Here is a 13,125-nt window from a genome sequence, read left to right as displayed (position 1 = left end):
TTCTCAAGCAAGAGTAAACTGGTTATTAATTTAACTGGTTACCAGTTTAAATTATCAATGATGCTGTTTTTTGGGGGAGGCTACGACACAGAAATAAACTGGTGTTGTTTCTGGAGAGTTCAGCAGAGCTGAAAGGAGCTCTTATTTTCTAGAAGATGACGATGAATGAATAGCTGTAAGATGCTGTTAGTCAGCATGTGAGGCAGGAGACTGAGAATCCACGTAGATAAGCAACGAAGCTGAATCAAAATTCTTACTCCTAAATGGGGAGGGAGAACACTGACAAGTGGTCTGGCTGCATGTTCCTGCCCTCTCTCCTTAAAGTATCTGTGGTGCTTGTTTGATCCCTTTTGCGAAATGATTCAGCCTGGTTAGCTGGCAAAAATCTGAATTTTTTTTGCTGCTTTAGTTGGCTTAGAGAGGTCAGTTGGCTGATCAGGGATTCAGATGGTGAAAGGGAGAGGGATGGGGTGTACAGCTGGGAGACAGGCAGGAAAAGAGGAAGAACGGAGCAGAGGATGCTGGCTCTTTTGGCACAGCAGGCTGTAAGCTCAGTGTAAACAGTTTTGTCTAATCAAAGCTGACTAGGCAGAAGCATGCTGTGCTGCAGCACTCTATATACCGTACGCATCTCAGAGACTGAAAAGTGCCTGTTGTAGGAACAAAATTATATCCAGAGCAAGTCCAGGGCATGTACAATGTTTTAAAACCATTAATTTAGCTGAAAGCCTTCAATTAAGTAGAATTGCTACATTCATCAAGCATCAGTCACTGTTAGCTTTAAATTGCCTCTCAGGGAGAGATTCTAATTAGGTAGATTTCTTGATTAATTACAGGTTGGTTAAATAGCAATGCCTGATTAAGAATCTATAAATGTAGACTGTTGTATATACTGCTTGTTTAAAATAAAACAATCCCCAGAATGAACTGAGTACCATAGTCACATCTGAAATTAGCTACAGAGCTGAAATCTGGGGCACTTTGGGAGCAGTTCACATTAAACTTGTTAGTGAGAAAGACTGTTTTAAATGTTCTTCTGCTCAAGACACTGGATTTGAAAAGACAAGTCAAAAAAAAAAAGTCTGTAGGCTGCTTTATAATTTTCAATTGCTGTAGCTCATATCTGTTACGTAATTTTGTATTCACATCTAGAAATTTGAAGTTAAATGTTATAAACAAATATTCATGTCTAGTAGATTTTGAGAATTTTCATTTTAATGCTGTAGTTCGTGATTGGTGAGTACTAACTGCCTTGTATATACTGTCTTGCAGCTAAGTGATGAGGAGGTAAACATTTAATATTTTGCTGAAATAGTTCTATATTGTAGGGTATGTGGTTTGCTGTTAGATATTTAATATTTAGCTGGTTGCTGGTATTACTTTGTCTGAATGCATGTTAATTGAAGCACTACAATGTTAGGACTAGTAAATTCAGAAGCAAAATCTGGTTTACTTATACAATGTATGAATTTTTTCTGATCTTCTATTATATTGACTCATTTAAACAAACATTAAAATATTTATGCATAGCAGCTGGTGTAAGGGCTTTCTGGGTTTGATAGGATAGTTCTGAAACTGACCTGCATGCCTTTGTGTTATTTGCATGTTGCCTTTGACTTTCTTCTGAGGCTGCCAGTTATCAATAAACATTTGATACTTTCATTTTAAAAAGAAAATCCCCAAAATTTTTTAATTGTTGTGGTTGAAAAATTTAACAAAATCAAAGGAACTTAAAAAATAAAATAATGGTATTGCAAGGAAATGTTTATTGGAAAAAGTCTCAGTATGTGGGTTTTTTTTTTAGTTTTTACTGATGGTGAACTATTTTAATCTTGGGGTGGGGGTGAGGGATTTCAGAAACTTTTCCTATGCATAATATGAGAATACTGTCCGTGTAGGAAATTGGCAGCTGTAGATAACCTGTACTACAAACAACTGTGGAAATACTTCTTTTTTTCTGGACAATAACGAGAACCATATACTTCCTGAAACCTGCCGTAGAGGCTGGTTTTTGTAAATCTGTGATAAACATGCTAGATATCCTTGTAGTATTAGATTTCCAGTAATTCCTTGGGAGAAAAAAATGCAATGACTAGAAATTTGAACAGCTAGTTGGGACTCAGTGAAGTGTTTAATGCAACCTAAATGGAGGTTCAGAATATTTCGTAGTAATAACAAGGTAACTGTTTGGGGTTTTTCTCTCTCTTTTTCTATGCCCCCCCCGCCGCCTTCAGCCAAATAGATTGAAGCAGTTTGGCTTGACAGCAAGAGCTTCTGAAGAGAAAGTACCTCCTGAAAGGCCTAGGGTGGCTTTCCAAACTCCAGTGCCCGTCCCTTCAGCCTCTCCAGTGAATGAAGACTTTCACAGGGGGCTAGCCAGCACTCTTGGTGAAATAGCAGCTCCCAGGTGCTTCACCATCATGTTCATTTTGCATATTAAATAAGATTGTTGTTAAGCATGTTATTACTGCTAAGGTAGAGCTCAGTGGTGCTATCAATTCTTCTCCAAGGAACTAATGAAGGTAGAAATAATATTTTGACAATTAACGGAAAACTAGACTACTTTGTGCTGAAATAAACTTTTAATGTCTATTTCTTCACAGTTTATTTTGAAAAATCTGGGGAGGCTGGATTATCTGTGAAGACAGCTCTCTCAGTGGATGTTTGTGTAGAATAAGGGACGTGCTGTAGAAATGGTGTCCATGCTTGTAATGTTGAACCATGTTGCGAGGATGCTTGGGGCACATGCCCAGCAGTGTCCATATTGTTAGAAGGCTGGTATGGCATCAGTTTGGCCCCTATCAATTAAGCGATCGCCCAGGGCTAAGCTCGGGAATGCAGTGTAGGCAAGGACAGCTTCCAGTAGACGCTGTGATTGAGACTAAACTGTTTAGGGAGAGAGAAGGAGCTTCAAGCACGTGGCTGAAGCTGTGCTGTGCCACTTGCCCTTTGACCAGAGACTAATCCTTGGCTTGTTTGATTTACTGTTACTGATGTAACCAGTAAGTATCATTAACTGAACCAGTTAAAGAAGGCATGCTTGTTTTATGTTCTTTAGATCTCTGGAATAATGTGGGTTCATGTACTGCTCCCTAAGGGAAGGTTAATTACCCACTGAGGCTTATTGTGTCTTGTTCCTGCATGGCGCTAATGAGAGGTCTTGGGCTGAGCTAAATCTAGAGTTTTCCTATGGCGAATTCTCTCTCTCTCTTTTTTCCTTTCTTTCTTCTTTTGATGATGTCTTTTTTTGTTGTGATCTCACAACAAAACAAAAAATTGTGTTCCTTTTTTCTTTAAGGCTTGCACCGATGCCACCGCCTCCACCACCAGTTTTGACAGACAACTATAGAACACCTTATGATGATGCATATTACTTTTATGGGGTTAGGAATCCTTTGGATCCCAATCTTGCATACTGTAAGTTGATGATTTCAGGTGAATCGGTTGTTAGAGTGATTCAGATGACGGATTTTAATCTAGTTAAACGACGAATAATGTAGAACTAGTAACAGCAATTTAAACCCATTTCTTAGATGTGTATTGAATGAGAAATAGGCTTTTTTTCAATACTGGTTTTGAATAAAGTAGTTTTCTCCAGCTGCAAAAGGGGCTATGGCTTCCAGAAATCTTGTTCACCGCTTGAACAAGCTCTAGTCTCAGCTACTTAGCCATTACTCCTCCCAGATAATTTTCTTTATAGTTTTGATAATCAAAACATTGTTTTCTAAAATTGCTTAAATTATATTATAATTGATTACATGTTTAGGTGTTGTTACAATTTCAGATATAATTTTAAATATTTTTAAAGGAACTATATGAAGTAATCAAACTTTTTAAGAACTCTTTTTTTTTTTATGTACCCTTTGACTGCTTCATGATGATTTCATGAGTGAAACACCTGTGATGTGTGTGGGCAGGGACTGGATTGTGTGGTGTTTGGTTTTTTCTTTTTTTCTTTTTTTGCTTTTTTAGAGGAAAAACCAGAAATACTTTTAAAAAAATGTTGTGCTACCTTCACAGAAAAGTTAAAATAAAGGAGAAAAAAACCTTACAATAATAACTCTTTTACTGGTTGATTTGAATGAGATTTGTATTCACTAGGGAATTTCAGGAATGCTAGAGGTTCAAGAGCAAAAGTTTTTAGAGGTTCCCCCCCCCCCTCCAGTGTAAATTTCTCCCTATCTTGAAATGTAATAGCTTATGGTTTGAGAAAGATTTTTTTTTTTTAATTTTTTTTATTTTTTTTTTTTTTTTACCTTTTCATTGTAATCTTATTTTCAGAGCACAGTTTTAACTCACAGAAGTTTTGGTGTGGTTTTGGTGTGGGGTTGTTTTTTGTGTGTTTTATTTTGGTGTTCTGTTTGTTTGTTTTTTTTACCCTTGTGTCAATATAACCTCTAGGGTAAAATGATCTACAGTTTGAAGTATTAAAGAAACTAAGACTTATAATTCACATACAAGAGTTAGGTTGTCTTAGAGCTTGTTGTCACAAACTGGAATATTGCTAGTGCTTAAAATTTGAAAGTGTGAAATTGTTTTAGAGATGCATCTCTTACTGTCTTGAACACAAGCAGTAGTATGCACAGTAATTTCAAGCCCTACTGTGGCAGAGTGCTGCAGGTCCTATTTCAGTAAGAGTACAGATGCCAAATGTACTGCATTTCTGCAGGAGGCAATGGGGCTCTCCTCACAATAGAGGACACATTTGGAAAGCATGAGGACAAGTGTTACATTAAACAAGTTACTTCTTTTTCATTGTAGAATATGTTAATGAAGACATTTGTAAATTTTAAAGGGATTTAGTTGAATTTAAGAAATAGATTTGTACCTTGGCATTGTATTTCTTGCTTTAGAAGGCATTAAGGATTAGCTAAGTTTGTTATAGAAGTTGAGAGTCCTGTTTGTAATTCTGCAGTCACAGAGTTTGAGCAGTGAGTTCTGTTCTTTTAAGTAATGGCAATTGTTTATATCTGAGCATTCAAAATTTAAAATAGTAATTTTTTGACTGTGTAGATGGTACAGGTATGATGGGAATGCAACCCACTTCTAATCTGGATCCTCCTTTAGGCCAAGCCCCAGTGGAGCAATCTGTGTAAGTATCATCTGTATTCATATTCTTTGTTTATATTTGTCTGTATTGATGCGCTTTTCATGTTGGGAGTATTTTGCTGACAACGGATATGCCTTTGAAATAAAGTGTGTTAAAGACAGCTCTTCAAACTTCTGATTAAGAATTTCTATCTAAACAATAATTCAGTGAACTCCTATTTTTATATGGATTTATGAAAGTGTTTGAGATTATAAACTACCAGGCTGTGGAAAACCACAGCTCTTAAATATTTCAGGCAGGGATGTTTGGGGTTTTTTTTTAATTTTTTTTAAACCTCCCCCCTCCTTGGACCCTATGATGTTTTCCTTTTATATGTGTGGTTTTCTAATTCAGAAGTAACATTGGACAGAGGAATACAGGAGACAGACAAAGAAGCACAGGAGTATTTTCTGAAGAAAAAACAAAGCCTTCCAAAGAGGCAACATTATCTTATCAACAAGAATTACAACAGCAGGTACTGAGGGATAAAGCTTCTGACATTTTCTTCTTTTACTTTTTAACATACAATGGTTGTAACTGTAGTACTCTTTCAAACATATTTATTTAGTTTACAAGTAAAAAGCTTTCTTAACTCTCTTTCCCTTCATCACTTCCTTCCTCCCATTCCTCTGACCCTGCTTTAGCTCATTTTAGCTCTTCAGGTGGACAGTAAGCTCTCTTCAATTTTTTTTTTTTTCCAGAGGCAGAGAGAATGTTAAGACTGACAGCAAACAGATTAGTTCCAGGCATGGAGTTTTATATAATTATTTTCATAAACATAAGAACCTGCATCTTAAAAGCAATGAATTCTATTGCTCTGATATTCCTACTGAAAGATTGCTTTTGAGCATTATTGCTATAATTATTAGGAACACTCTAATTTCAGTAAGTTCTTCATGATCATTTGGATACTAATTCAAAAGCTTCCCTAATGTTTACTTCCAGTGTGTTTGTAGGTGGTGTCTTGCCTCATTTCAGCTTCCTTTTTGATAGACTAGACAAATTTCTTGAGTCTCCTGTCTTCCAGTAGACATCCTTGTCACCTACTCATTTTCGTGGCCTTGCGCTGCTGCATCTTGTGGGAGTTTATAAAATGTATTTGACCATGATAAGACATGTTATTTCAGAAGAGATTTTGCTAGAACCCAGTTCAGTGGCACTAACATTTTCTTACCTTACTCTTCTTTATGTATTTCTTCAGTGGACGTAAATAATTGGTATAAAAATATTCTAGTTCTAATTATGATTGTGCATAGGGATAAAGGAGAGGCTGGCAATCAAGGTCAAATTAAGAATAAAATAAACATTTAGGAATAGTGTCTGATATTGCACTTACACTTCTCTGAAGGCGTTTTCTCACTATAGTCTTAAGAAGTAAATTTTATCTTGCCATATGAGAGACTGCACAATTTGACATAAAGGCCTAATAAGCATGGCACGATACAGTCTTTCGAAGTTATTATGCTGCTTATGGTTGAAAGTGAACAGAAAGTATTCTGCTTTTTTTTCCTATAGACAAACCTGACTGACCATTTTTGTAAACAGTTGAAGGGGCTAGATGGGTCTTTGTGTTGACTCATTATATCTCTTCTGAAATTGTCTGACTGCTCGATAAAGGGAAATATTTATCTAATGCACAGAAGAAACAAATTTAAGAAAAACACATTAATATATTTAAGCTACATAAATAGTAGCTAATGTTTTAAAAGCTTTGAATAGAAGATGGACTTTTTTTAACAGCTGTTCTCTTTATAAATGCTTCATTAAGTTATTAGGAGACTTAGTCATATAAATTTAACCTGATTTTGAAGAAAAGGAAGAACAAACCATATGAACAGTTCTGCATTATTTGCATACATCATCATGGATTACTGCAGAAAACTATTTCATGAATAGTTATAGAATTGTGTAGCATTCTATTAAGGCATTTATTGTTAGGAGTCTTTCTTTATCTCGTGTCATCTCTAGTCTAAGTTTTGGTTAAACAAAATATACCAGGTTGAGAGAAGCAAGTGCTGTAGTATTGTAGAATTTTGCCTGTTTAATTTTCAGGCAGTATAAACTCCTGTATCAAAGATCCAAAGATATGGGACTTCCGATCTACTGCAAGTGTCAGATGTGAACATTTCTGGAACTTGGAAGTCTTATAATGTGTGTCTGGATGTTTCTCTGTGATTATGCGCAACTGGATGTGCACGTTTTCACAACAGCATTCAATGCACTGTCTGCAGTATAGGCAGTGAAATGTTTGCGATTTGCTTGATACAGATGGGGGAATAGGTAATGATAGCATTCAGCTTGCTCTGTTAACTTTTTATTAAAATTATACTTAATGTGATATTTTCATGCAACTGACTTTGGTTTGTTTGGCTTTAGATAAAAGAGAGAGAGGAACGACGCAGACAAGAGAGAGAGGAGAAGGAACGCTACGAAGCCAAGTTAGAAGCAGAAATGAGGAATTACAACCCCTGGGGAAAAGGTGGTGGTGGTGCTCCTCTCAGAGATGCAAAAGGAAATCTGATAAGTATGTTTGCCAAAATTATGGGTTGTCTTTTCAAGATTGATGTTTTCTTGCTCTCATAAGGAGTCTATTCAGATATGTTATTCCTTGTTTTGTAACACTGGTAGCCCTTTATTGACAAATAGACATACTGCTTTCAAGCAGATGCACTCTAGGAATATTTGAGTAATTATTTTGATTTCTGTAGAATCATTCAAAAAGTACAATTTGAACAAAATGAGAAACATAGGATATGTCAACTGTAAGTGAAGACACAATGCAATAGTAAAGGGAGAGGGAGGAAAACAGGCTGTTAGAATCATCTGCAATACAAATGTGCTAAAGTCTGTTGTGAAGACTTTTATTTAAACATTTTCCAGGAACGGGGTTTTTTATTGTTTTTCTTTTTTAAAATAACTTCTAGGCTTAGAAAGCTCTACTTGTGACATGGAAAATGGAAGCAGGTTTGAATAAATATATAAAGCTAAGTGGAATATTTAAATTTCCGCAAGTAACACTGCTGGTAAATGGCTATATAAATAGCAGTCAACAGTAGTGTTTTTTAAGTTGTGTTCCCCCCCCCCCCCGCCAAGTGCTCTTTTATACAAGATGGGAGTAGTGAGCTGGGAGATAGCTATGATCCGGGCAAGTTGTTCATCCACCCCTCCAGTAAATCAGAGATAGATGTAAGATTAAAACTCAAATTCCTGATCCCGGTTCCTAGTGAACCCTACAAGAACAGTTAATCTAAAATAAAAATAGTACTCAGTAGGCACAATAAGATTTGTATATTTCAAAATCTTGGCCTGTGCAAGCTCACTTCATTCTTGCCTTTAGCATCTGAGCAAGTGAGTCTTACAATTTTATAACTATTGATTTCTAATGTGAAACAAATTGATTTTCTTGTTATTGGAATATGATGTTGAATTCTGATTAGATTTTTAAAATATGTCTGCTGGTAATAAAATATGAGAGCATGGAGCACTTACTGGATAACAGTTTATATATAAATAATCAGTTTCAGTTTTATGACACCTAAGCAACGTATGGCTAAATTCATAGTGTAGTTTGAGGGTAGGGGGTAAAGTTTAAATGCTTTTTAAAGATTGTGTGCCCAAATAATAAGTTTAGAAGCTTGTGTTGAGGATCCAAGCTTGTGTTTATTCCCAGAGCAGATAGAGGTGTTCACACTGCCTAACTTTACACACTGCATTTAAGTGTCTGGCTTCTTTCTCTAGGCTTTACAATGGTATGAGTAGAGTGGATCAGAGGAAAATGTAGGTCTCTCGTATTAGCCTGAGCTCTGCATATACCTGCTGAGAAGCTTATCTCCATTCGAAAATGAGGAACCAAGAGAAAGAAGTTTCTTAGCCTGTTTTCCTGTATTACACATGTAAAGTTATTTTTCCCAGCGTAGTTTAGCAGCATGATGGATAAGCTATGAGTCAAATGTCATGAAACGTAACATGCTTTCTGCCATGTCTTTTCTTTATGCAGTGTGACTTGTCTTTTTATCCTCTTGAAAATGTCTGTAAATAGCTTTTGAGACTCTGATGTATGCAAAGGCTGCTTTACAGAGAGGGATGTAATTTAAAGTTCTTGGAATCTGTGTGCTTAAATGACTACAGTAATTTGTAATTATCAGAAACACTATTTTAAAAGATAATCTGAAAACTGAGTAGTACTTTTTTGTTTTGAAATGAGCCTTCTACGTATAGTATGGTAACACTTCAAAATGAGCTGAAATTAACATCTTTGATCAGGGGTTTTATGGTAACTGAGAGGCACCATGTAAATTTTGGTGAAAATGTTGGATGATGTTGTTTTGCTTACGTACAGAAATCTGCACCTGAATTATTACCAAAGACATGAAGACCAAAATACAGTTTAATGGTTCAGTTGTGCTTATCACCCTTAGCAGTAATCAAATAGAGATTCAGTACTTAAAATACCAATACTAAACTCAAAAGTATTTTACAGCTTTAGGGAAATAGAAGAAGGAGTGGTTTCTAAATACATGCTTGTCAACACAGACTTGTCAGTCATTTTTGTCTTTGAGCTCTTTATCTTTCCATTTCATAGTATTTTTGGCTGGGGAGGGGGAAGGTTTGCTGTGAAGAATCATTCTTGGCAAAAGAAAACCAACAAAGTAAATCTTTTAATCAGTGAATTCCTAATGACTAGTATTTCACCTATAGTTTCTATATTCTTGTCTTTGCTTAATTTTTCGTTCCCATAGTTGGTATGCCCAGGAAAAATGGAGTCTGCTCAAAAATCCCTGTATTTTTGAGAATCTAAGGTGAACATGCCTTTTATGAGAATAAAATATTTTAAACAGTTATTTCCCCTTTCCTTTAGCGGACTTGAATATGATGCACAAGCAAAACGAAGATGCATATCATAATCCAGAGGCAAGACTATATGAAGATAAAAGGGCTATTGTATCTGTTGACCTAAGTTTGGCCTCCCCAAGACCTGAGAACACAGAAGCATCTACAAATAAAATAGCAGGTTTTTAAGAATACTGTATTACAGCTCTAATTACTTATAAGTCTTAGTGATCAAAATTCTCTAGTTTCTTTACTCCTTTCTAGTAGTTCTCTAATAGTGTTAGTGCTCTCTACCTGCGAAGTCAGTATCATGCTTCTTTCCCAAACTTCTTTATTGCTGTCACTGTGTGCACTGAAAATGTATTTTCTTAGCTGTCTTGTCAGTAATGATAACTAATAATTGTTTTAGCACTGAACAGTCAGGATCTGTATATTAGTTTTCCAGGTTCAATGTTATCTAATCAAATCTTCATACATACTTGTTTTACTTTTAAATGACAGTAAAATACAACTGTATAGTAGGAGAGAAGATGAAATAAAAAGAGGAGGAGGGTCTGCATATGTATGATGTTACAGGTTAAGATGAAATTGGTACAGTAACTAGATTAACAAGTTCTAAAAAGTTACAGGTAAATTGGGTACGTGCCCTGTGCACTGCCTCCAAGTTTTAGGGATTTTATTTTATTTTCCTATTTAAAAACTAATGCATCTTTCTCTTATGTTTTGTGAGACATCTAAATGAGAGAGCTGTAGTACTCCAGATCTGTCCCTAGTCTGGGATGGGCAAAGGCCAGGATTGGTGGTGGTCATCTGAAGTTAGCTTACATGCTGCTTTTCTTTATCCTGTCTGAACTGGTGCACTCCTATGGTGTATTTGGGGCATGGATCTGCTTCGCACGATTGCAATTCAGTGTCCTGACTGCTGGCTGTAGAACCAATTTTTTTTGTTCCTTCTGTCCCCACTCTTGCTCTTTCTCCCTAATACAGCATGTATTCAACCATTTAGGAAGAAGTGTAACAGGCAAGGCCAATAAAGTAATAATACAGAACAGCAAAGAGCCCCCTGGTTAGATCACTTACTTTGGGATCAGGAGGTGGTGCAGATCAGTGATGGGAACTTTATAGTCTTGCACCTTCCATTTGATCAGTCAGGCAGTAAAGTGGCTTTGTGTAGGTTTTGGGTTTTGTTTTGTTTGTTTTTGTGGGTTTTTTGTACACCACCCCATTAAAAGAGGAACTTGCAGGATAGTAGCTGGTACACAGTAAGTTCATTCCTCGATACCTTCCATAGTAACTTTTCTGTCTTGTGTCCATGCCTTTCAAATGGTATATAAACTTTATTCTGCTTTTTTGCATGGAATATATCCGTGTGAAGTAAATCCATTCTGAAAGAGCCACATGTAAATTTAGTTATATTTTGGAAGGATTCAAACAGTGATTCCATGTAAGGAAAAACAATATTAACCTCAAAGTGTATTCCTTGGTATGCAAGCAAATGCTCCTAAGGCTAGGCTGTAGCAGTGAACATGTGCATTCCTATGGGAATAAGTGTATGTGTTATTTCTGCTTTCATCTGACTTGGGTGGTACATCACCATATAGGGAAGTGTAAGGGAGGAACATGAGAACAGCTACAGCTGTGTTCATCTCAGCTCAGTGGATGGCTCTTGCACATCCTTGAGGCACTGTCCTTTGGAGCAGACATGATATGAAGGAAGAACATGCTGTGTCAGCCAAAAAGTTAACACAACTTACTCTACTTTTCCTTTACTTACTTCCTTTCTCCTCTGCTTCCTGTAGGGATCCTGTTCTGCAAAACCTGTTCTGTGTGGTATCTGAGTTAATCCTCCTATCTAGAGCTTTTGGGACTGTATGGTTATGACACATTTGTAACTCAGGGCTAAAGGACACCTGACATTTCAAACTTCATAGTATGGAAGGCACCTTATACTGGCAGAATTCAATATGCTGACTGCTTAGAATTTTATTTGCCAGTTTTGGGCTTTGTTTTTTGTAGCATCCATTGCTATTTTACCTAAATATTTGTTCTGTTAGGATGTTCTGTTTTTAAAGAGTGAATAAACCTAAGGAACAGAACTATGTGTGCTAAGTCAGAGTAATTGCAAGCAGTAAAGTTATGAGATGTAAAATCTTTGCTATTCTGATTAATTTACAGGTAACATTTTTAGATACTAAACTGTAGATTGGCCAGTAGAATATATGACTTTTATAGGTGTTATTTTGTAAAAAGACAACTCGCTTGGACATTATTAATTGAGCAGTTAAAACCTGACAGTATTCTAGGCAGACAACATAAGAACTTTTAATCCCAGCTATTGTTTTCAGCTATAGCCTTGAATTATGGCTGTCGTAAACTACCTTTTGAAACAAGTGTCTCACATTCCCGCTTCTTCACTCTGGCTTGCTGTCTTAAATTTGCTTTGATTTTTATCTTTAACTTCCTCCCCCTTAGGTTTTACATTTGCACAGGCCTCTCCCTTTGCTCGAGGTAATGTGTTCGGTGAACCACCATCTCCACAGCATCTTAAGCGACAGGAGTCGTACAAGAACTTTCTTCGTCTACAGGTGAATGTGCACACCAGTTATCACCTAGTTAAATAAATTTAAAAAAGAGGGATTACAGTCAAAGTAAATCATCAGATACTGCTGACGAAAGACCTTATCCAATCATAGCCAATTCTGTACACAAGAAGTGTACTAAGAGCTATATGCTATTGAGTCTCCCAGATTTTGCCTTACATAAGAAATGCCTATAAGAGTGATGCTATTAATAGTTGGCTTCATTAATCTAGATTCTTTTTTTTCTAAGTACAGCTCTAAATACAGTACTGAGTTCTCAAACTGTGCATACAGTGCAAGTTTGCATACATAAATATGTAAAGAAACAAAGCTGTTTGCCCTTGAAAGTCTATATGATACAAGTGCGTGTTCATCAGAATGAAATGGTGATCAGTGAGACAATAATAGTGTAGTTATTTATTGATGGGTATATAAAACATGATTGTTCTTCTACCAGCTTCTGTCTTCTGTCCGTAATACTTTGCATATAATCTTATGCCACAAGAATTAAATATCAATTTAATTAACTACCAGTATCAAGGAAATCCTAGATAATTTAACAGAGTACAAATGTCATATGGTAATTTGATGTGGATCTCTTAAAAAGAAAAGATCAAGGTTTTTTCC

General features: G+C 36.2%; 1 protein-coding gene across 1 annotated transcript in view; it reads left to right on the top strand.

Annotated features, from left to right (window-relative positions):
• Window positions 1-13,125, top strand: part of CSPP1 (centrosome and spindle pole associated protein 1) — a 66,347-nt gene that overhangs the window by 29,149 nt on the left and 24,073 nt on the right. Inside the window, exons 12-18 of the mRNA XM_050892267.1 lie at window positions 2,235-2,407; window positions 3,299-3,417; window positions 5,014-5,092; window positions 5,444-5,564; window positions 7,466-7,613; window positions 9,948-10,100; window positions 12,392-12,504. Of these exons, the coding sequence (XP_050748224.1) occupies window positions 2,235-2,407; window positions 3,299-3,417; window positions 5,014-5,092; window positions 5,444-5,564; window positions 7,466-7,613; window positions 9,948-10,100; window positions 12,392-12,504 (906 nt within the window). The remainder of the gene's footprint in view (window positions 1-2,234; window positions 2,408-3,298; window positions 3,418-5,013; window positions 5,093-5,443; window positions 5,565-7,465; window positions 7,614-9,947; window positions 10,101-12,391; window positions 12,505-13,125) is intronic.

This window comes from Gymnogyps californianus, chromosome 2 (assembly GCF_018139145.2).
Source record: "Gymnogyps californianus isolate 813 chromosome 2, ASM1813914v2, whole genome shotgun sequence".
Lineage (NCBI taxonomy): Eukaryota > Metazoa > Chordata > Aves > Accipitriformes > Cathartidae > Gymnogyps > Gymnogyps californianus.
The sequence above is the reverse complement of the archived record's forward strand: the minus strand, read 5'-3'. Positions and strand labels throughout refer to the sequence as shown.